Source organism: Peromyscus californicus, unplaced genomic scaffold (assembly GCF_007827085.1).
Source record: "Peromyscus californicus insignis strain IS unplaced genomic scaffold, ASM782708v3 Scaffold_13__1_contigs__length_99412109, whole genome shotgun sequence".
Classification (NCBI taxonomy): domain Eukaryota; kingdom Metazoa; phylum Chordata; class Mammalia; order Rodentia; family Cricetidae; genus Peromyscus; species Peromyscus californicus.
Window position 1 is genome coordinate 7,923,108 of NW_026294424.1, and position 24,178 is coordinate 7,947,285.

Here is a 24,178-nt window from a genome sequence, read left to right on the forward strand (position 1 = left end):
ATGTTCAAGATACTGGTGGTCAAGCCCAGATAAGGGTCTAGATATACCCCAGGATTCAAACGTAGAATGACACATGCATGCCAGAAAGGATGGTGTGGGCAGACGCATCACAGCAGGTGCATGTCTATCATATAACCTTTTCCCAGAGGAGAGAGTCTAGTTTGTGACTCTCATGTTTCTTCTGGCTCCGAAACACCAACTCTCATCCTGTGCTATCTGTAGTACACCAGCCTTTCTGGGCTGAGGCCCAGGTTGGCACTACAAGCCTTTCTTACACCTAAGGCAAGGCGCATGGCTTCGGGCAAGGAGGGCCCGTGTCAGATCAAAGAGTGCTCTCTCTGCTCCCTGTTCAGGGTGACTTCAAAGCACACTTGCCCATGGCCTGGAAGCCAAGAGGCAACAGATTCTCCTTCTCTGCAGGACAGGTGTACTGGGCAGTGCCTGAGCAGTCACCCCAATACGTTCCAGGAAGATACCACCAAAGAAAACGGAGAAAAGGAGCAGAGGCAGACATGCCTCCCCACTCCGACTCTGGGGCTGCCTCCCAGCCTCTCTGTAGACACAAGCATCTGGCATAGGCACCTATTTCAAGCTATTTCTGAAATGGAGCCCTTGGGGGCTAGATTATATGCTCTAGGTGCAGCCCAGGGTTTCCCAGAAAGGAGTGTGTCAGCAACTTCACACTGTCTTTATCCCCCAAAATGTCTACCTTAGAGCTTGGCTCCAAGTGGGAGAATAGATTGTTTACTGAGTGGATGGAATGGGATATGGGCCACAGTTGTAACTAAATGGGAGACACAAGGCTGACTGTTTCCATTCCAGCTCACTGTGTGGCCTTAGTAAACACCCTTGACAACTCTGAACCTCACTCCTCTGGAGGTAAGCCATGGGGAAGGCTAGCTGGTCTGGTCCTTCCCTGGGCCTTGGGTAGTCTGAGTCTGAAGACTCTGCAGTACTCCCCAAAGCTCTACAAAGGGCAGGAGAGGGAGACTGTGACCCACCTTACCATCAAAAGACAGGCAGCATTAGTGTGCTCAAAACGAGACAGCTTGAGAGCCGCCTCTTTAAATCCTGCCAAATCTTTTGGCCTTGAAGTTCCCGACTAACAAGCTGAATGCAAGGAGGCATCCGAGCTGTTTTCTGAGCGGAACCAATCCCAGAAGCTCTATGGAAGCCCAGTCTGCCAGGAATGGAGAGGGCTTTTCTTTGCTGAGGCAAACACCCTCCAGACGGGAACTGCATTTGGCTGGGTTTCTCCCATAGCGCCAGCAGAGAGGGGACAGTGTGTGTGTGCCCTGTGATAATGGGGACCAGGGCGGTAAAGGAGCCGATGGTGCCAGAGATCTCGGACGAAAATCCTCCCCGGGGAGGGCTTAAATCAAAAGGTATCCCTACACTTCTGGGGCAACCTCAGGAGGTTTCTTGGGAATGAGGAGCCTGTAGGCAGGGACAGGACATACTCACAACCACTTCCAGTGAAATCTAAGCATAGTGAGACCCAAGAATCTGTCCGTGTAGTAACCAGGTCCCAAACCCACTGGCCTCAGTTCCCCACAGTGACACAGAGTAATGCAGCCCCTTCTCAGGGTGGCAGAGAAAACACTCAGCACCCACCTGGTTCATACTAAGAACTCATCAGCTGTCATTCCTAATTGTGGTGTGAAACCCTTCTAGGTTAGCAGAGCCCTGGTTAGATGAGCTGCAGGCAGAAGGGCCACAAACTGTGCCAGCCTCTGAGCCAGGACAGACACTGTCCTGAGAGGCCTGGCTACTTCCCCAGGCAGGACGCCCAGGCTGTGGGGGCCTCTGAAAGTCTCTTGCCTGTTTCCACAATGTTGGCTCCAAGAATTCCTGGATCCACTATCCAAGTATGCTGGCTGTCCCCTCAAGGTGCTTGGGGAGGGTTCTGGCAGCATCCGATTCCAGGTACTCAAGCATGTACTCGTTAGGATGCAAAGCTCTCTTTTCGGGAAGCTGTCCCTACCAGACCCCCACCAGTGCTGCACTGCAGGGTGAAATGACCTCCTCCCTGGCCAGGAGGGTCTGTCCTTAGTACACAGGAAAGTACAGGCGGAGAGTACAGTCAACACTGCAATGTCATGCAGATGAGTGGCCTTTCAGGAGCCCTAGGGCTGAAAAGTCCACAGTAAGGGTAGCTGAGCGCCTCCTGTGGTCACCGCCCAGTACCAAGGGAGGCCTGACTGTACTGCCCCACCCTCTACCCTTACCCTACAGTTCCTGGCACTTGTAATTCCATCAGGAAACCCAAAGTCTGAAGAATTTACAGTGTGTGCTCACTCCCGCTGCTGGAATGCTTCCAGTGGCCACCTCTGCCTGCTTCTCCCTCAGCAGTATCCTTTATCTTAAGACATCAAATGCCCTCCTCCTGGCAGGACCGGAGGGCAGAGCTCATGCAGGAAGGAGGCAGTGGTTCAAGGGTATTTGGAGAGAAGCCTTGAGCTTCCTTCTTTAGTCTGCACTCAAGGGACCCATGAAGGAGCCATTCCAGAGCCCAAGAAGCCCTTGTTTGGGGGCACTGCCACCTGTTTCTGCCGACTGTGCTCCTGGCTAGGCACTCTGTGGGCAAGCTACCCCGTGGGATCTGCTGTTAGCTGCTCTCTCTGACACAGGCAGAGCTCACCTAGAAAGCTGGTCACCACACTACAAGCAGGAGGTCCTCATGAAAGGAAAAGCTCAGGCTCAGAGGAAGTGGAACATGGTCTAAGTCCTTCATAATACCAGCCAACCAATTTCCTGGGGTTCTTGTGAGACTTTCTTCACATCCCAAAGTCCATGAACCCACAGCAACACTTGGGCTGTCTTGTCGCTCAGTGATAGGATTGGATCTCTATGCACAGCACAGCAACATCTCTGCTTGTAAGATCCAGAGAGTGCCCACTAAGATTCCAGCCTCAGCAGGGCATGGTGGCGCAGAGGCAGGTGGATCTCTGAGTTCCAGGCTGGCCTGGATTACAGAGAGAATTCCAGGACAGCCAGGGCCACACAGAGAAACCCTGTCTTGAAAAAACCAAACCAAAGATTCCAGCCTTACTTCCTTTCACAAGAGCCTGATACCATGTCACACTGAGCTGAGAACTGAACCCAGCCAAGTCCCAGCCACCAGCAGAATCCCAGCCACAATGTTCACATACACGCTTTGGCTGTGGAGGTGGGGGTGCAGAATCCCAGCTATAGAGTTTAATATGTACCCTTTGGCTGTGGAGGCAGACCCCTTGAATATGGGGTACAGGCTCTGCTTGGACCACTCAGATACCTGGGAGACTGGGCACAGAGAGTTCTCTATTTCATCAGGCAGTGAAGCTGAGATGCTCAAGACATGGATATGCCACTAGGTCCAATGCTCCAGGCTGGGACCTGCCTTCTGTGAACAAGCTAGCTGAGCTTGTCCTGACCAGTGACCATTCTGCTATGCATAGTCCTTCAAAACTCACACTGGATGCAGACAAGGTCAACCACAGGCATCTGGACAATCAGACCTTGCTCCTCTGGGAAGGCTGGAAACCACGAGGAACCAGCTCCCTGAAGATGACTAAAGACATGCAGCCTCCTCACCAGGCACTAGGCTGACCTGCTGCTCTATAGCTGTCTTCACATCTGATTGGAATCAGCCCTGTGAATAACACAGAAGGAATTAAGTTCTCTCCTGACGGAACTGGGTCTTAGTCTGTCACTAATCCAATTCCAATCTGAAGAGACCAACTTCCTTTCCCTTCTCTGTGGCAGATCTATGTGGCTTTGTTTTTATCATATGGGTCCCTGGTCTTCCTTCCTACCTCAGTACACACAGACAGGCCCTGGAAGAAGCAGTTTTCCTCCTGCCCACCAAATGACCAGGCTGTGGAAAGGAAGGAGAGGAAGCCACTTAGCAAAGCAAGGTCCCTTTGTGTTGCGTGACAAAAATGGACATATCATCAACTCTAAACAAGTCTGGATTTGGGAGATACAGTTGTCTCTTTAAAAAGACAGGAGTGTCCAGCACAGTATGCCCGCCTGTGATCCCAGCACTTGGAAGGTAGAGACAGGATTATTATAGCAGGTTTGAGGCCAGACCAGCCAGAACTACACAGCAAACAAATGAACAAAAGACAAGAAGCACACTGGCACATGCCTGTAATCCCAGGATTCAGGAGGTTGAGACAGGAGCACTCTAAATAGTAAGTTCAAGGCTAGCCTGCACAACAAAGACCCTGTCCTGGGGGGGAAAAAAAAGAAAAACTGGCCAGATATGCTGGTGTTAATCTTTAAATATCAGCACTAGAGAGGCAGAGGGTGGAGAACCTCTGAGTTTGAGGCCACCCTGGATTAGAGAGTGAGTTCCAGACCAGCCAAGGCTACAGAGAGACCCTGTCTAAAAAAAAACAACAACAAAAGAAGACTGGTTTTTCCCACCTTCAAAAATGACCTGCTACCCAGCTGGTTTCCTCTAATCCATGCATGGATCTGCAGACACAGCTGTCTCCTGCTCACCGTATGTATGACATGGACTTCATCAAGGTGCTCTGGAGAAACAGCTCTGCTCCAGGGCTGGCAGACACCAAGCCTGGAGGTACCTGTAACCAGTGTTGCCCTGCTGAGGAGGGAGGAGACTAACCAATGTTCTTCTAACATTGACCCAAAGAGCGCCCCCTGCTGGAAACCCACTGTGAGAAGGCAGACTGCCAACTCTGCCCATCTCTCCTCTAAAAGTCCTTTTGGGGGACCATTTCCCAGAGTGACAGGGGGGTAACTAAATGTATTCCAGCATGAAACCCGCAGCAGCAAGGCTGCTTGATTAAGAATGAATTACACTTTCATCAGCACAGAAAGAAAATTGATTCACAAGGCTGCATTGTGACAATCTTGTCCTAATACAAAAGGGAGCAGAGAGGCAGACAGGACAGAGGCACTCTGGCTATCAGTGGGTGGAAAGGAAGCTCCACAATTAAGCGGAAAGAAGAAAACTAATCAGGGCACCAGGATTCCTTAAACTAGTCTCTGGGGGCCTTGCCTCAATCCACTTACCCCCAGGGAGAAGAGGAAGGTGGGAGGGGGCTGTCTAATTCATTTTAAATAATAAGACCCACAGTGCCGAACTCATTTTAGATACTAACCTAATAACTCCCAGTGCTGAGACTCAGCTCGTCCCATAAAAATGCAAGCCCTAAAATCATGTTAGACTTCCTCTCTGCCACTACATATTGAAAATGAAGGAGCGGGGGAGGGCGGAGATAGAAAAGGACATGCAGATTCTCTGGCATGAGGATGCACAGGGAACAAGCAGACTCGAGCAGAAAGGTGACAGTCAGAGCCAGCACCAGCAGATTCAACATGATCTTCGTTTGGGTAAGATAAACATTCCCCTTTCAAAACTGGAGCCAAGGTGGGAGGGGGCACTGCTATAAACTGGGTACACTAAACTCTTTTGCAGTCTTGCTCATGACAGCTCACACTCAAATGCCTTCTTCACCATGTCTGCATGGAGAGAGCTGTCCACATGCTTACGCTAAACAGAGGTGGAACGAGAGGCCACATCCATCCCGATAAACAAATCCAATTCCTTTACAGAGAAATCTGCCCAGGAAATCCCTGGGGAATCTGCTCTGTACTAATCCGTAGGGACATAAAGCAGCAGCAACGTCTGGAAATGCCTGCCTGTGTCTCTGCTGCCCTGTGATGCTGGAAGGGCCTTTTGCTACTCTGTTCTTCCACCTAACAAATGAACTCATCGGCCTGATTCACCTCACTGGGCAGGTGGAGGCTAAATGCGCTCTACCAAGCACTCTGGGCAAAAACCTTAGGAAAGAGGTCCAGATATACTGATGTCACTTTTAAATTGCCAATCTCCAAAGAGAAATCATGGCAAGGCTCATAAGAACAGAACCCCGAGCCTGCAGAATGAGTTTGCATCCCGGTTTTTCCCTCCCACCGTTGCAGCAACAAATCAGGTGCCCTGGGAGCGCTGTGCTGAAACGAAACACATCTTCAGAGCCAAGGGGCCAAATGGAATGTTTTACTGCATCAAATAAGGCCCAATAATGGCCACAGGCACTTTCATATAGTCATAAAACATTCTAGGCCACAAGGCAGGGTTTGTAGGCTCAACGCTTCCCGAAGGAAACTCCTTTACAGGGTAAAGCTTCCCAACCAAAACCAGGATCAGGCTATAGCCTGAGATAGAGGCTGGCTGACTCTTCTATGTGGACCTACCAGAAACAAACAAGAAAACCACAGCCCTCAGCAGCCACAGGACTCTTGGAAACCGTGTGTTGAGTGGCTTTCAGGAGTGAGCCCACAGGGTGACAACCAAGAAGAGCACGCTTTTTAAAAATCTTATTTTATATGTATAAGTGTCTATCCTGTATGTGTGCCTGTACTTGGGGCCCAAGAAGGTCAGAAGAGGATGTCAGATCCTTGAGCTGGAGTTACAGATGGTTGTGAGCGTGGGGTGCTGGGAACTCAACCTGGGTCCTCTGTAACTAACAGCAGTCAGTACTCTGAAATGCTGAGCCATCACTACGGCCCCAGAAAGAGCTCTTTCACGACCAGCCCTCAAGCCAGGATGGGTGATGTATGCCTTTAATCCCAGCACTCAGGAAATAAGAGGCAGGCAGATCTCTTTGAGTTTGAAGCCAGCTGGTCTATATAGTGAGCTCCAGGACAGCCAGGCTATGCAGGAAGAGCCTGTCTCAAAAAACAAAAACAAAATCAAGAAGACTGGCTCTTAAGGCCTTCTGTGTGCAGGTTCTTCTGGGTCTTCTGGGGTCACATCTAGCCTTGCTGCTGTTCCCACCCCACTTTTCTTTCCCTTCTTCCATGAATACAAAAATAAAGGAAGATTCTGGAGCCCGAGGAGCCAGTATGCTGGCTTTATGTCATGACTGAGGATGTTCTACCAGACAATGCCCCATTTCTAAAGCAATTAGGGTCACTCAGCCCACAGGTTTACAGTGAAGGATAAACGTATGAACCGTGCATTAAACTTCTCAGCAGCAATCTTTGAGGATATCCATGCATACCAGAGGTAACCAGGGAGGCCCTGGTTGCTTGTTTTAATTGTGGGAGATGCCTTTCACGCATATTCAATTTCTCCATGTGATTTATCACTTCTCCAGGTGCCTGAAGTGTTCTACTTCATTTCCCAAACCCTGCATCTCCAAGGAGACTTTGCAAAAATTGAAGATGACATTGGACTTTTTTGTCTTCCTGATCCAGGAGAGGCAGCTGGGCTTCCCACAAATGTCAAAGCTTTTCCTGCTCCTCCTCCACAGTGGGAAATACAGTCCGACACTGACAATATAACCATCTACAAATAAAGCAAGCTTTTTCAGCTCCACGACCCCCATAATTCCTCATCTGTCGACTTCCTTTGAAACCCTCTGCTCTATTGGAGGTTATGGGCATGAACGATGATTTGTTTGCTGGCTCTTGGAACAACTCCAGAGCAGAAGACGGAAATAAGAGTCTTGAGAGAATGACAGGATGGCCCTGAATGGTACCTGCTTCAAGATGTTTTCACCTCCAGAGTATGGTGGCTGAGCTAGCCCACACCTGGCTACCTCTGTCATCAGCACTGGAGCTCTGAAGCCCGAACACTCAGGCCTAAGGTGGCCTGTGTACCCACTCAGCTGGATTGCTAGGTTCACTCTGTAACTCAGGGCTCAGATGCCAGGAACATGTGTCTCTCCCTCTGAGAGTGAAATGAATCCTGGTCCCGCAGGGCAGCTTGCTGACTCAGATGCAAATGCCACACCAGTTGCATTGATCATCAATCGAGAAAAGTGGAAGATGTAGGGACATAAGATTAGGAGGAGGAGAAAAACTCGTAACCTTGCAGACCCAAAACAAACTGGAAAAGGAGCCAGAAAAGCCAACGCTGGCTCTGGGAGTTTTTCATCTTCATCACATGTCAGTTAACACACCTAGTGCTCCCCACCAGTGTAGATGTAAATGTGGCAGTACAACCCATGGTTCCTCCTTCCTCCGTCATCGCTGGTCCACAAGCAGATGTCCCTTTTCCCGCTGTTAAACCCTCACTGTGCACTAAGTACCTCATGTGACTTCTCTCATTTAACCTGAAAACAATCCTGGGGATCGGGGGAAGGAGGATGATGATGAGGAGGATGAGGAGGATGAGGATGATGAGGATGATGATTTGAGGCAGGGTCTCACTGTGGAGTCCTGCTTGGCTCTCACTTACTATGAAACTTACTATGTAGACCAGCTAGCCTTAAACTAAGATCTGCCTACCTGGGATGAAAGGTGTTTTAGACCTGGCAGATTGTTTTTGAGATCTCTCTGCTACTGGGATCTAAAACAGGGCCTCCTGCATGCTACCAAGTGCTCTTCCATTGGCCCTTATCTTTGAGACAATATCTTCTTTGTTACTGACTGAAGCTGTCCTTGAACTTGTGATTCTCCTGCTTCAGTCTCCTAAGAAGCTGGTTTATAGGTGTGAACCACTGCCAGGCTTCATTTGTCTTTTACAGATAAGGATTCTATCTCTTAAAAAAGCAAATGTGGCCGGGCGGTGGTGGCGCACGCCTTTAATCCCAGCACTCGGGAGGCAGAGCCAGGCGGATCTCTGTGAGTTCGAGGCCAGCCTGGGCTACCAAGCGAGTCCCAGGAAAGGCGCAAAGCTACAAGAGAAACCCTGTCTCGAAAAACCAAAAAAAAAAAAAAAAAAAAAGCAAATGTGGGCTGGTGGTGGTGGTGGTACATGCCTTTAATCCCAGCACTCAGGAGGCAGAGGCAGGCGGATCTCTGTGAGTTCGAGGCCAGCCTGGACTATCAAGTGAGTTCCAGGAAAGGCGCAAAGCTACACAGAGAAACCCTGTCTCGAAAAAAACAAACAAACAAAACAAAACAAAACAAAAGCAAATGTGGGGGCTAGAGAGATGGCTCAGTGGTTAAGAGCACTGGCTGCTCTTCCAGAGGACCTGGATTCAATTCCCAGCAACCACATGGTGGCTCACAACCACCTGCAACTCCAGTTCCAGAGAATCTGAATGTCTTCTTCTGGCCTCCGTGGACACCAGGCTTGCACATACTATACAGACATACATGCAGGCAAAATATTTATACACATAGAAAAATTTAAAAAGAATGCAAAAGTTACTGAGAAAGGATGAGAGCCCACTTCTGGACATTCTAATGGCTAACTGTGGTGACTATTAGCACAACAAAGCACAAGCTGGCCTGCAGGACCGCTTAGTACCTGTGGCTCTTCTCAGCTTTTCTCATCCACCTCCCTACCCTAAACCTCTCCAGCTCATGGGCTTCCCTTCCCCCAACTTCTGGTTCCTAGAGACCCCTGACATTTCAGCCATGTGCTCTCTTGGTCTCCTTTACCTGCACTCCCTTCCTTCCTCTCTTGCTCTCCCCCCACCTCCTCTCATGGCCCAGTCTAGTCTGCTGGCCATGTTCAGTCTCCTGCTTTCTTTCCCTGCTCTGGACCCTTCCAGATGCCCTGGCTGCACTCTCCCTCACGTCTACAATACAAACCTCCTCAACTATACCTTGGAGTAGTCATGTCCTCACTGTATACAATGAGAATCCAAGCCCTTGCGTCAGCCACTATGGAACCTGCTGAGACCTGCTGAGACCATGTCCACACAGCTTCTTGGTGAGGTAGAGCAGTGAAAGGAAGAACAGGACCCCTGGATTCCAGTGAGAGACCTGTTCCTTGAAGAACCTATGACCAAACCTCATGAAAGCAGAACAAAAGCTAATGTTGACTAGTTTGGACACAGGGTAATAGGCTCTCCTAGTCACTATCAGCCTTTATATCTCTGTGGTGATTTGAATGGGAACAGCTTCCATAGGCTCATATATTTGGATGCTTGGTCATTTGGGAGTGGCACTACTTGACAGGGATTAGGAGGTGTGGCCTTGTTGGAGGAAGTGTGGCCTTGTTGGAGGAAATCCGGCCTTGTTAAAGGAAGTGTGTCACTGAGGGTGGGCTTTGGGGTTTCAAATGCTCAAGCAAAGCCGGTCTCTCTCTCTTCTACTGCCTGTCAAGATGTAGAACTCTCAGCTACCTGTCCAGCACCATGTCTGCCTATATGCTGCCATGCTTCTGCTACGATAATGGACTGAACGAAACCTCTAAAGGTAAAAGCCAGCTCCAATTAAATGCTTTCTAAGAGTTGCCATGGTCACGGCATCTCTTCACAGCAATAGAAATCCTCACTAAGACAGTCTCTCAACCCCAGTGTCAAAACAGAGCTCTTCCCTTGACATGTAGGTACTCACACGTCCAAAGCAAGAAGGCTCGCTTTTCTGTTAGGCTAGCGTTGGTTCAGACACTGATGGGAATGACTTGTGAGTCACCTCTACACAAGGTGACCATCATGAGCCCTGGCCACTAGCCGCAGGGACTGCCAATACCTAGTAAATGAAACATTCCTCAGACTTCCTGTACAGTGAAACCCACCAGCATTTAGTCTAGAATTACTCAAAGAACTTATATAATATTGGAAGTCAAGTTCTTGCTTTTAGGAGCCCCTGGTTAATCAGAATTCTCAATTAAATAGAGCCTAGTGAATTGTTTTGAAAACAACTTCATATTAAGACATTCGTGTGAATGAATGAATGAATGTTCCCATATACAGTCGCTTGCTGCTTGATGACTGGGTCATGCTGTGAGAAATGTGCCATTAGATGATCTTATCACTAAGGGAAAAATCATAGAATGTGCTTTTTACACAGTCCAAAATGGCTGCAACGTCACTGGGTAATACAAACTTACAGAATCACCACTGTGTACTCGGTCTGTCATTGGCCAAATGTCATTTTGGGGCCATGGCTATATGTTTAAAATTAATACAAGCTGACTAAAAAGGAAACTTCCTTTGTCTATAACAACTCAGTGAGAACTGATGCACAAAATTAGGACCCTGAAGAATGTAAATATTCTGTATCACACACAGAAAGATGACCCCACATTCACATGAAACTGTCTAATTATATCCAGGGAACATCTGATGCTCCGGGTAAAACAAATCAGGATTTTCTGCTCACCCTGTGTTAACCAGAGTTCATGAACCACCACAGATCCACTTGGGTACCCGGTGCCATGGGGTCACCACTTGGGCAGAGATCCACCTGCCGGCCTGTTCTGATGGCCTGCTCAAAGCACACACTGTGGAGTCAGGGTAACACCACCAAAGTGGCGATGAAGCTGAAAAAATAGAAGTCCATGCACTGTCAGGCTCCAGAGTTTCCTCCACTTGACTACAGTGAGGATGGTAAGGGACATGGCCTCTACTCCTGTCAGAAAGTGTCAGAGGTACAGTGGCAAAGGTATGACCAGGATGACTGGGGATTAGGCAGTAACAGAGGTAGGGTGGCATTTTAATACTGGGCAAAATAAATTCCTTCTATTGCCTGGGCATGTTGAAAGAATAATCTGCCATGCTTTAATTAATTGACTCGTCTCCTGGGCATCTGCAATGGGACTGCTGCAGATGAGACTGTCCATGCACAGCTCCCTCCCTCCATGCTGTAGGGTGGAAACCAAAGTGGCCTTTAGAGTGGCCATGGGACAGCCAGCTCACTGCAACTGGGCTCAAAGATGCACCAGTGCTCTGGGTTTGCTGCCCTAGAGAAGAAAAGGGGTGTGCAGAGGATGGGAAGCTTGAGAGGAAGATGAGAAGGGGTGACCCACACCCAGAAGCCACCAGCTGTGATAAGTCTGCAGAGTGCACCACCACAGGGTAGGAGCCATCTTGTACAGACATCAGTCTTAAAAGCATCAGAACTGACCCCATTTCCATGCTAGAGTTATCTGTCAAAGGAGTACACCACCAAGAAGACAAAGGACTTGGAGACAGATCTGACCGGACAGGAAGCCATGACCTTCCGCAGCCCAACAGTGACATGAGATAGGCACAGCAACCGGTCCTGCAGCCCCGTGACATGCTCTTCAGAATGAGGCAGCCTTCTGGGCCCTGGAGGTGGGTCTGGGCCCCCCAGGGTGGACACCTGCTCTCACCCTTAAAGCATGCTGTGGCCAGGCCCCAGGCTTCACCTGCCCTTGGGAGGGCTCCATGTGGCCCGAGGACAGAGACAGGCAAGCTCATGCATGGGTTAGTATCACAGACGGCAGGACCATCACCACAGACAGAATACCTGGGAATAACCTACTTTGAGGACTCAAATGCAGATAGGTCTTCTGCCTTGGGCTTGAGGCTAAACCAGCAAAATAAAATGAAAAAACAAAGACATACCCTGTGAAATCAAAATGCCACATGTGCCATTTACAAACCTCAGAAATTGAGACAAGTGACTTCATGTACTTTCATGGCTTGAACACTGGCCTCTCCGGTTTTCAGCACTCCAGGCTTTTGTGGCTCAGAGCCCAGTTCACCACAGAGCAGCAGCATAGGCTCAGGGTGTCCAGATGACAAGGAGGCAGGATGAGGGGTCTGAAGTTGCTCCCTCTGGGCTGTTTTGGCTTAAGGGTAGAGACCCCCTTTTATCCCCCTCCCTTTATGAGACAGGGTCTTATATAGCACAGGCTGGACATGAATTTTCTATGTAGCCAAAAATGACCTTCAATCTTCCTGCCTCCGTCTCCTGAGTTCTGTGGGCCACCATGCCTGGTTTTAACTCCCCTTTGACGTTTAATAATTTTGTTTGAAAGGAAAAACCCAGAAAACAGCAGGAGCTGGAGAAAAGGTGTAGAGCATGGCGATGCCTCCCCTGGTAGGTTATGCTACTGGGAGCAGTTCTCCACTGGGTGTCCACTGCAACATGGTAAGAAGAAGCAGTGCTCCCGACTATGTATGTATGTACACACACACACACACACACACACACACACACACACACACACACACACGCATGCACCCCAGTGATGGTGGGGAGACATAGGTTTCTCTGGACTTTCAGTGACAACTTAATCATTGAAAACAGAGACAGTCCTTAAACTGGAGACTACTTTACTGACTGAAATAAAGAATGAAACTTAGCCACATCAGTTATCATCCAAACTCAAGGATAAGGAGACAGGGTCTTATTCTGTAGCCCAGGCTGGCCTTGAACTTACAGTTCTCCTGTCTCTCCCTCCTAAATACTAGGGCTACAATTGTGTGTTTTACAGGGGCAAATAGGTAAAAGCAGAGCATTAACTTCCCAGAGAACCTTTCTGCTTTGCCCAAATAAGAGATCTGTACACTCTTGGGCTGATAGCGGGGACTGAGTAACTTCTAAATCCCTAAAATGATGAGCACTCTGAATATCAGGAGAGACAGACGGGACTCTGTGAGCCTCATAAGTGAAGTCTCATCCTCTTAAACATTAAGGCTCTCCTATACACTTCCTTTTAAGTATGAAAAAAGTTGGAGATTCAGAACATGGTCTTACACAAAGACTAGGGGGACTCCATTCAACAGCCTTTAATTCATTGTGCTTTCTCATTAAGTAAGGCAGCTCCTTGGGCATAAGTCCCACTGGCTTTAAAGACAGAATCACTTTAGTGCTCAGTGACAGATCAAAACCCATCCTCAAACAGGGACTCATCTCATCAGAGCTTTTAACACAAGCTCTACTTCCATCAAGCCAATGGGCTCCATGGGTTCATGGTCATTGGCAGATTAAATTCTCTTTCTGTCAGGAGCTGAAAAATTCCCTCAACTAAGTACATGTTTAAAAAGAAAGAAAGAAAGAAAAAAGAAAGAAAGAAAGAAAGAAAGAAAGAAAGAAAGAAAGAAAGAAAGAAAGAAAGAAAGAAAGAAAGAAAAGAAAGAAGGCAACAGTCTAATGACTGGGCTCCTGAGGAAACTAGATGCCAACCTCCCATTTCATTAATAAGTATCCTGTTCATTAATAAGTAACCCAGGAGACTCCGGTACCTTCTTAATGGTATTGTGCTTGCTACTGGTGCCGCCCCTGTCTGAGTTCTCGTTGTGCAGGATGTCCAAGGCTGTCTCCCGCTCTTTGAGTTTCAAGGCCTCGATTTCCGTCTTGAGTTCATTGAGCTGCTCTTGCAGATGCTTGCTCTTCTCCATGTACTCTACTCTGTGGCAGGAGGAAACCAAGCTTCAGAACTGGGGAGACACTGAGGCATGGAGGAGGTGCGCCATGACTTACAAGCTGTTCAATATGGCAGCCAGGAGCAGCCTGGGGTTCACATCTGAACCTGGCCACTCAGCAGCCAAGGGAGCTTGGGCTACCCATTTAGCTGCTATTAATCTCCTCCACATCAGTGCAGCTGGGATACTAATCACAGGGCCTCTGGTCAGGAAGAAATAAAGTGTAGGAAGAAAGCCCTGTATAAACTTTCGGAGTGCTCTGCAAATAACCCCTGCCACAGACAGTTTTCACTTCTGTGAGAACTCACATCAAACAAGCCTCCTGAACCCCAAACCCTCTTCTGCTTCCGCCCTTCCTGAAGCAGTCAGCCAAGCGACCTTGTCCAGTAGGCCACATCTACTCTCCCACTCATCCTCAGACCTTGAGAAAAAGATGGCAGACATTCACTCAGCCAACACCGAGAAGAAACAGATCTCCACTTTCGTTAAAGTGTTTCAGTACAAGAGCATGAACAGAAAACTATGTAACACAAACATAGGGAAACATTCTGAATGGATTACTGCAGCCAGTCAATGGGCTCTGCCAGCCTGGGTAGGAAATAAGTGCTACGGGCTGAATGTAGTGTTGTCCTATTCATATGCTGTGGCCAGCTCACCAATGTGTTAGGAGGTGAGGCCCTGGGAAGTGATTAGCTCATCAGGCTCATGATGGCATTTATGTCCCGATCCTGACACATATGAGCACACAGGAAGGTACCACCTAGGAACCAGGAAGAGACTCTCACTGAACTCTGATTCGACAACACCTTCATCTTGGATTTCTAAGCCTCCAGAACTATGAGAAGTAAATTTCTGTTGTTTATATGCTTTCTAGCCTCTGGTATTTTGTTATAACAGCCAAACACACTAAGACAGTAAGAAAATACAAACTATAAAAAACCAAGGCACAGGACAGGATGTGGCCTTATGCTAATCACAACCACATAAACACGTACATCTGGACAATAAGAAAGGGACTCAGTCTGATGCTAACAGCAGCAGCTCTGGATCATAGCTCCTTAGCTGTTCTCAGTAGAGGGATTGAGGGAGGATAGCCTGGTTCATGATGGTTCATGCTGGACTGCAGAGCGCTCCTCTGAGAGCACCACAGTGAGGAAGGGGTTTCAATTCTTGTCCTGTTCCTCATCAGCTATGTGATGCTGGGTGACTCATTAAACTAAGTCTATTCTCTTTTATACAAGTGGAACACTAACACTGTTTTTTGGAGATAGGGTCTCATGTAGCCCAGACCAGACTTGAATTTGCTATGTAGCCAAAGACAATCTTACAGTTCTGATCCTCCTATCTCTACTTCCTGAGTACTAAGATTACTGGTGTGGGCCACCATGCCTGACTTGTACTGTGTTGGAGACTGAACTCAGGTCTTTGTGTGTGTTAGGCAAGCACTCTACCAACTAAACCATACACCCCGTCCCTAAATCCTTTTGGCCTTTGATGTCAGTGGGATGTTCGTTAATTAGTGTGAATTAAATGAGACCAACACTAAAAAGCCCAGACTCACAGGTGCTCAATCCATAGGGCCTCTGTGACCGTCCTCTGCCAGCTGTGGCACTATTAACCAACTAACTTCTGGCTCAAGGACTGCGAGGAATCTTATCTAGATTTCGTCTACACTGGGACTCCTCTCCATCTCTGCTCTACTTCCACTGACCACAGAGGAGGTGGAGGACACCTGACAGAAGTGGCCGTGATCTGGTGGGTTACCAGCACAGGGGTACTGGTTCCACCTGGGCCCAGGCTTTGCTCAGCCGAGAAACATGTTTTGTTTCGTTTTCTTCACCTTTGTTCCTGACACAGGGCCTCCGCTGAAGAACAGGACTGGTAGAAACCGAGTTCAGTACTATGTGAACAACAGTCTGACGCAGGACTCACCAGGGCCCAGTCCTAGTCTTCAGTCAAGGTTTGAACCACTATAATTCCAGGCCCCCGTCAAGTGTTATTTTATCCTGGTACACTGACTGCTGTCCTGATCTTCTGTCTTTAATTTCTAATTAGGAAATTTGTTCTCTAGTGGGTGCAGGGGTAAATGACTGGCTGCGGGTGACCGCTGTGTCCCCAGGCCAAATCCACTCTCTCATGTTCATGACTGCCCCAAGCAGGCCACAGAGGGCACATCATACTTTTCCTTCTCTATCTCCATGGAGAGTCGCTTCATGTCAGTGTCCTTGAAGTCGAATGACAGGCCGTCACCACCGACGTTGAAGCTTGGTATATCAGGAGGCAGTGGCGCTGGGACTGGGTTCATGGGCTGCCCGAAAGAAAGTCAGATTAGGAGTTGAAATCACACAGGATAAAGCCCTCTGTACTCAGTACTGCCAGGTAAGTGGTCCCAAAGCACCCACATTCAGACAAGCTACTCTCTTCTCCTCAAACCTCATCATTTCCACGATCACTTGAATCAAATACAAACTTACACTCAGCTTGTCATGTAGGAAACCCCCAGGGATGGGGCTACGAGCTGGACACAGAGAAGACAGGCTCCCTGGCTCTAAGCACATGAAAGTCTTGTTCAGGAAGCAGATGTCTGCAAATCCTCACAGTTTAGTAAGGTGAACACTAGCCAGGGCAGGAACAGAGGCTTAGGAGGCTGGAGGGGGTCGCTAGGGTACTGCTTCCATGGGGATCAGTGAATAAGCCAAAGAAAGGTACCAGGCAAGAGGCAGAGTGGTAGGTGGAGTGGGTCCAACAAGAGCACTGGGCATCTGTAGTGCCCTGTGGGGAGGCTGGTAAGAGACTGGCTTTGGACCAGAAAGGCTTTGCTTGGATGTTAGGGGCTTAGATTCAGAAGACAGAGCCAGAGGAAGGCTTGAAATAAAGTAAGGAGAAGTCATTAGACTTGTTTTCAGGACCTTTTCATCCCAGAACAAAAGGTCACCTCTCATACATACAGCCCCTATCTACCTCTCCAGTGTCCCCCATTATCTGTCCTGCTAAATCATAAAGAGTACAGCTTTGTCCCTGGGGCCATGCCAATTTCCCATTTGTGTACTTCTGCATGTGTCCTCCTTTCTTTCCCTGCCTGCTGCTCTCCTCTCTCTTCCTCCTTCCGTGTCATTTTCCGTGGCCCTAGGGACGCACGCGCGTGTTAGGTAAACACTCTACACTAAGCCACAGCCCCGGCCTTCTGTTGTTGTTTCTGAGATAGGACCTCACCACACAGCCCAAGCTGGTCTCAAACCGGTGAGCCTTCTGTCCCAGCCTCCTGAGCACTAGGATTACAGGTGTATGTCATCATGTCTAGCAAGTTCTCCATTCCTCGTTCAAGGCTCTCAACTCCTTCAGTCTCTCACCAAAGCCCTTCAAGACTCGTCTTGGCAAAATGGCTGCTCTTTCCCTTTGCAGTTCTTTAGTGTGGTGTGCACAGTGCTGCAACAGGTCTGTCCCTCAATCCCATACTGCAAAGCTCCCTCGTGGTTATGTTTTTTCTTTCTACGTCTACAAACTTCCTGAAGGCACTCTGTCTTTTTCATCCTTGGATCTTTTACCGGGTCTGGAATAGTGTTTGGGAAGGAACAGAATCTCGGAACTTTCATTTATGGTGATGAGGTCGAAGGCAGGACATGTGGAGGGTGTCAAATGTAGCTCTGAGCAGGGACATCTGGGCCCTACATATACTCTGTTTTCAGGGCCAAATGCTGGGTATATGAGAGTCTGGTCTGTGAAAATTCATCAGGCTGGATAGTTATAATTTAGGCACATCTACTTATCTTATACTTCAAAAAAATTCCCAGAAAGGAAGAACACTAGCTGTTACCCTTCTGGGGAGAGCAGAAACTAGCATAACCTCTTTGGCGAGTATCACAATTGAACATCTGACCTCAGGGTTCTACTTACGAGAACTGATTCTACCAATATTGTCACATATGTGTGCAAAGATGTGTGTTCAGGGATGTTCAGTGCAGTTGTGTTCAAAATTGCTACAGAAAGCATACTAAATACCTATCTACAGGGACTGGCTAGCTGCATTACAATCCACCCACAGGGCGTGATGTGATTAAGGAACTGGTGTGTTCTCCTGCAGGACACACTAAAGGAAAGAGCAAAGGGAGAGCAATTTATAGTTTCCTCCAATAGATGTTTTAAACACATGTACTTCAGGTACACAGCCCAGCTGAGCCCTCAGACTATCACAGTCCCAGCTGTCACCTGAATGTGACCATCTGAGAGATCTTGAGAGAAGACATGAGCCTGGTTAACACATCATGCCCCAGAGACAAATAAATGGTTGGTTGGGGTTATCTGTTACTCAGGAATAGATAACAAGGACACATGGCAATAACAAACTGCTCGAGGGCTGGAGAGGTGGCTCAGCGGTTAAGAGCACTGGCTGCTCTTCCAGAGGTCCTCAGTTCAATTCCCAGCACCCACCTGGTGGCTCACAACCACCTGTAATGAGATCTGGTGCCCTCTTCTGGCCTGCAGGCAAAACATGCAGGCAGAATATTGTATACATAATAAATAAATCTTTAAACAAAACAAAACAAAAAACTGCTCGAATTTCCCCAGCTCAAACCCTGGGCACTTATGTCTCTGTGTCCTGAATGCATCTGTGCAATATGTGAATGTGCCACGTGCACAAATGTACAGTGTTTGTCATGCACACAACTGTGCAGTGTGTGTTGTTGCGCATGTGTGAATGGATTATATGTTTGTGCTGTGAATACACTGTGTCCTTGCCTAGAATATCCCATCGTCTCTTCCCTGCTCAGCAGGGAATCTGGCTCCTCTGCTAAATGCGGCCACACTGAGCCCTTCCTGTCTCCAGAGCTGAGTTGTGATCTGGGCACCAGTGCATATCTGTCAGATAGAGATTTCCAATTGATGATATTCTATGGGTAGAGAACAAAATCTTTGCAGAGGAGAATGAGCAGAGGAAGGAAGAGAAGTGATGTTTACTTATCTTGTGACCCCGTTTAGGACAAGTCACTCTCCCAGTCCCCAAACTGAGGTGGGCGGCTGGTTCTGGCACAGCAGTGTTTCATTCTGAGGTACAGAGTTAGTCCCTTCACAGAACTATGTTATGGCACATAGCATATACTGACAGCTGAAGATTACATTTAGCTTGACATTAGGGATCTAGACAGCAAGTTCTCTTGAGCGTAGAGACTATAATAGTCATAAACATTGCAGAGCTGGAAACAGCTCTATGGTCTGTTATCTAAGAACAAGAGAGGCAACTGACTAGTCAGTCCAAGGCTAAATGGCAGACTAGGAGGGTCCTATCCAGGCTATTTGCTTTGCTCTGTCACCCTGAAGGCACTGTGAGGTGAACTAAAGGGCTGGGAGGCTTGGGGAAGTTGCTAGACCAAGCAGCCAAAGGCTGCTAGACAGAGCCCAGGCTCACTGGATATGTGGGCTTGGTGGCGATTTCCAAGAGCTTCTGCTTGGCTCTTCGCTCTGCTTCTCGGGCTTCCTGAAGGTCTTGCTTTAGCTGATCGGCCTCTTTGGCCCTGCAAAGAAAGACAGAGATGTCAGCTCCACAGAAGGGGACAGAGAGAGTGAGTAGACAATTACCTTACCTCCAGAGCGATGATCTGAATTAACCCTGTACATGGCACCTAACAAAGCAAACAAGGACAATGTGACAGGGACATTTACAGGAAGCCAGCACTTCTAAAGTAAGAATAGTATTCCTGGGTACTGTTCATCTCAATGGTAAAGTCAGACTGGAATATTGGGTAGCTGGTGGGAAACAACCAAAGCGCAGCTCTGCAAGTCAGCAAAATGCAGCGGTTTGTGCCTGTGGTGCCAGCTACCCCAGAGGCTGAGGCAGGGGAAATGTGTTAAGTCCAGGAGCTGGAGGCCAGCCTGGGCAACACAGGCAGATGCATTCTCAAAATAAGAAAAACATCTAGTATGGTAGCCCATGCTTTAAACTCCAGCACTATGAGGCAGAGGCACACAGATCTCTGAGTTTGAGGCTAGCCTAGTCTATATAGTAAGTTCCAGAACAGCCAGGGCTACATAGTGACACCCTGTCTCAAAGAAACAAACAAACAACAATAACCAACCCACCTCTGAAGCAGGTTGAGAGGAGGGAGGGGAGGGAGGACCCAGAGACACTATGCTTGTTTCTGGGTGAAGAGTGGGCTGGGCCAAGGAGAGCATCACAAGCCTTACACTGGGCCACAGAGGGCAGAACATGGAAGAACTGTTTCTTCATGTCCCCATAAAACACTTGTAGATCAACTGTCCACTTCTCTTGGGCAGGAAGAAGTCCCACCACTGAAGGCATTTGTGTCTTGGTGCAGAACTCTGCTCTGAGTTAGGTATAGCATGGAAGGCTTGTACAGGAGTCCAGCCCCAGAGATATGATCCATACACAGAAAGGGGCCAGGGGTGGACAGGCATCAAGGGACCATACACTCAGAATGACATGCGAAAAGTGGTGAAAAGGACCGGAGAGATGGATCAGTGGTTAAGAGCACTGGCTGCTCTTCCAGAGGACCCGGGTTCAATTCCCAGCAACCACATGGCGGCTCACAACTCTAACTCCAAGATCTGATACCCTCACACAGACATACATGTAGGCAAAACACCAATTCACATTAAAAAAAAGAAAAAGTGGTGAGAAAAAACTGTAGTGAATGTACCTTAGTAGCTAAGAGTCAAATTCAAGTGCTCTAAATCAATAGAGCCAGATGCTGTGGGGAATGTGCCAGTGTTTATCTGAAGGCTACAGGACTAGAACAATCCAGAGCCTAGAATAGTCTAAAGAGTACAGACAACAGTTCTATTCTTCAACCTGGTCACAACCTGGGGCAATCTGGTCAAAAAACACAAGCTGCACTGCTCCCCTAACTACCTGAAAAACTTCTGAAGTAAATAATTGCCATCGATCTGCATCAAAAGGGAAAGAAGCAGGTTGATTTTGTGGATGTGCGTGGGTGAGCAGGTGCAGAGGTCAATGTGGGGTATAATCCTCTATTGCTCTCCACCTTAGTGGAGGGCCTCTCACTAAATGAGTAGATCATGAATTCAACTAGACTGGCGGTCAGTGAGTTCCATGGACTTGCTTTGACCCCCAACTCCTGAGTGAAGGCTATAATACACACCACTGTGCTTAGGTCTTACATGGGTGCCAGGGATACGAACCCAGGTCTCCTCATGCTTGTGCAGCAGGCACTTTACTGATTAGGCCATCTCCCTGGTCCTACTTCCCCTTTAAGAAAGTTATTTTATTGTATGTATGGGTGTTCTGCCTGCATGTATGTTTCTGTACCATGTGCATGCCTGGTGCTTATGGAGGCCACAGAGGGGGTTGCATCCCCCTGGAACTGGAATTATAAGTGGTTTTAAGTCACCATGTGGGTGCTGGCTGGGAATCAAATCCAGGTTCTCTGGAGAGTAGCCAGTGCTCTTAACCTGTAAGCCATCTCTCCAGCACACTGCTTCCCCGTCTCTTAAATACAAAAAGGCCTCTTCTCCTTTCTTTGGCTGAAAGCAGTCTATGTATACCCTGAAGTGTTCTTCTCCTGCAAACTTCACTGTTAGAAGAATGGGATGTGCTGTGGAGGAGGCATGACAGAAAGGTTCCCTGGGCAAGAGAACTAAGTTCTACGCCTTCCCAGTACCTCCCATCCCACCAGCCTGTCCAGGAAGGAGGAGTCTGACAGTCCTGTTCCCACAACAGAGAAGAAGTTTGAGGATGCTGCAACCAGCTCTGGAAGGGCTGGAACCAAACAAGCAACGCTTTACCAGGCTCCAGTGCCCAGGACAGCCGCTCACCTCCTCTCCGACTCCTCGGCCATCTTCAGCGCCAGCACTTCAGCCTCCAGCACCTTCTGCTCCATCAGGCGCTTCTCCTCCTCTGTCCGAATGGCTGTGGCCTTGATTCGCTGCATCTCTTGCTCAGCCTCTGCAGCCTTTTGTGCCAGAAGCTTGGCCTCCTCCTCCGTGATCTGTGCCTTTTCAGCCAGCAGGTCAGCTGTTTCCTCAGACCGCATCTGGGATGGAAAGTACCCTCGGATAGTGTTCGTGCCTATCTCCCCACATCTGGCCTCCCCAACATGGCAGTAAGAACCAGTCTTTTTTTTAACTTTCGTTTTTATGTGTATAGGTGTTTTGCCTGCATCTGTGCACCTGTACCTGTGCCTTCAGAAGCCAGAAGAGGGCATTGGATTCTCTGGGGCTAGAGTTACAGAAGGTTGTGAGCTGCCGTGTGGGTACTGGGAATCAAACCCAGGTCCAATGGAAGAGCAGCCAGTGCTGCTAACCACTGAGCCATCTCTCTAGCCTCCAGGCCAGTCTTAATCTCTCTGTGCCTTCCCACTGAGAGACTCCCAGTCTGTCTGACAACAGATGACATGCTATACACTAACTATTCAGCCCTGCAGATGCCACCATAGGAAAAAGAAAAAAACATTTTACATAGAGAATGCATTTCAGCAGAAGCTTATGTTTGTGGGGGAATAAGCAATTTAAACTCTGTTCTGTCCCTTTAAGTCAGTGATTCAAAAGCAGGAGTCATGCCCACTGCCCACTCCTGTACAAATGTCTGGAGACTATTTTCCTGCAGTGCTGGAGAATCAAATGCAAGGTAGGCTGGGCATGATGGGTATGCCTCTCCTCCAATCAGGATCAAGAGTACACGGTTTTCCTTGCCTATATAATAAATTCAAATTCAGGACACCTGAAACCTGTCTTCCCACTCACCACGCCCCCAAACTGAATACGTAAAAATGAATAAAAACATAGAGCCTTGGGCATGCTAGAAAAGAGCTCTGTCCCTGAGCCACATCCCAGTCCTAGGATATTTTTGAGGTTGGAGTAACATTACTGGCAGCTAGTAGGTAGAGGTAAAGACATTACAAGCATCCTTCAATGCAGAGAACTACTCCCTTAGTAGTACCAGATCATGGCTTGTACTACTTCCCAAGAGTTGATAGGGCCAAGGCCAAGACCCCTGATTCAAAGACAACTCAGTTATGAAAGTGGAGTTTGGCTTCAAATGAATTGAACCTAAATGTTCCAAAAAGAAAAGGTACTGGTGTTTCAAAAAGTGAAAAAAGTTCATGGGCCACAGGAGGCCTAACTCCACAAGTCCCCACGTCACCTCCAAGAGCCCTAACCCTCAGAAATCACCAGAGCTTCGTTGGCCATCGTTGCCTCTTCTTTCATCTGCAGGAGCCTCCTCTCCAACTCGTCCCTCGTGCGCTCGGCCTCCTCCCGCATCTGCTTCTCTCGAGCCAGCCGCTGACGCTCCATCTGGGGAAAGAACAGCTCAAGTCACGGTGCCGCAGAAACCAACCGGCCAGCTTCTGGAGCCCCGCGCTCCTCTGGGGATCTTTCCAGTGTCTGCTGCACTCTGTCCTAAACTAACTGCAGAATGAAAAGCTGTACTCCTTGAAACCAATTCCAGTAGGGAATACAAATTACAAGACCAAATTCAGTCTCCACGTGCAGAGAAAAGAACATTCTTGCACACAATGTGATCGGACCGTACAGATCTCTGTTATCTGGGAAACCTCACAGGGCTCTGCTCTGTGACTGGCAGTTCTCCACATAGGTTTCCCCTCTCCAAAACAGTGGCCCAGAAAAAAACAGCTCTCTTATCTGTTCAGACGAGCCACCTTGACATTTTCAGTCCCTACGGCCCCTTCACACAATTTCATCCACAATCGCGCCTCTCCTCCCTCTGCTTACAGAGGAGGAGAGTTCCTACTCAGAATTTCACAGCAGGAAGCTGCAGTGGCCTTGCACAGTCTTGTACAGCCCCATGTGGAGGCAACTCCGAGCCAGGCAGGAACACAGACCTCACCCTTACAGAAACAGAACAAAGCCTCTCTGCCACCCCCTAGCCTTCTGGATCACAGTGTTAATTGGGCCACCTGCCAAGCTTAACAAGGGGACCGAGACTAAAGACAGCACAGTTCTCTATGACTCCAAGGCAGAGTTCAGAAAGCAGAAGCCAAAAGTGACCAATGTACTATTTTCTGCCTTAGATAAAATCATGTTTAATTACTCCTTCTAGCTTCAACCTCACCCAAACTCTAGTGCTACAAGGCCATCCTTTCTAAACATGAAGTCCCCTAATCGCCCTGTAATTGAAAGAATCATGCAAACAGATAAGCAATAGGGTAAGT

At 48.4% G+C, this 24,178-nt stretch overlaps 1 protein-coding gene across 10 annotated transcripts in view; it reads right to left on the bottom strand.

Annotated features, from left to right (window-relative positions):
• Window positions 1-24,178, bottom strand: part of Nf2 (NF2, moesin-ezrin-radixin like (MERLIN) tumor suppressor) — a 91,473-nt gene that overhangs the window by 2,437 nt on the left and 64,858 nt on the right. For 6 of the 10 annotated variants that reach the window (XM_052736371.1, XM_052736376.1, XM_052736373.1 and 3 more), the window contains 5 exons: window positions 23,178-23,300; window positions 21,822-22,039; window positions 19,438-19,543; window positions 16,214-16,341; window positions 13,854-14,019 (listed from right to left, as the gene is read on the bottom strand). In XM_052736371.1, the coding sequence (XP_052592331.1) occupies window positions 13,854-14,019; window positions 16,214-16,341; window positions 19,438-19,543; window positions 21,822-22,039; window positions 23,178-23,300 (741 nt within the window). Of the gene's footprint in view, window positions 1-12,061; window positions 12,190-13,853; window positions 14,020-16,213; window positions 16,342-19,437; window positions 19,544-21,821; window positions 22,040-23,177; window positions 23,301-24,178 lie in introns of those variants that run through there. The other 4 variants (XM_052736374.1, XM_052736369.1, XM_052736370.1 and 1 more) reach the window with 3 other exon arrangements.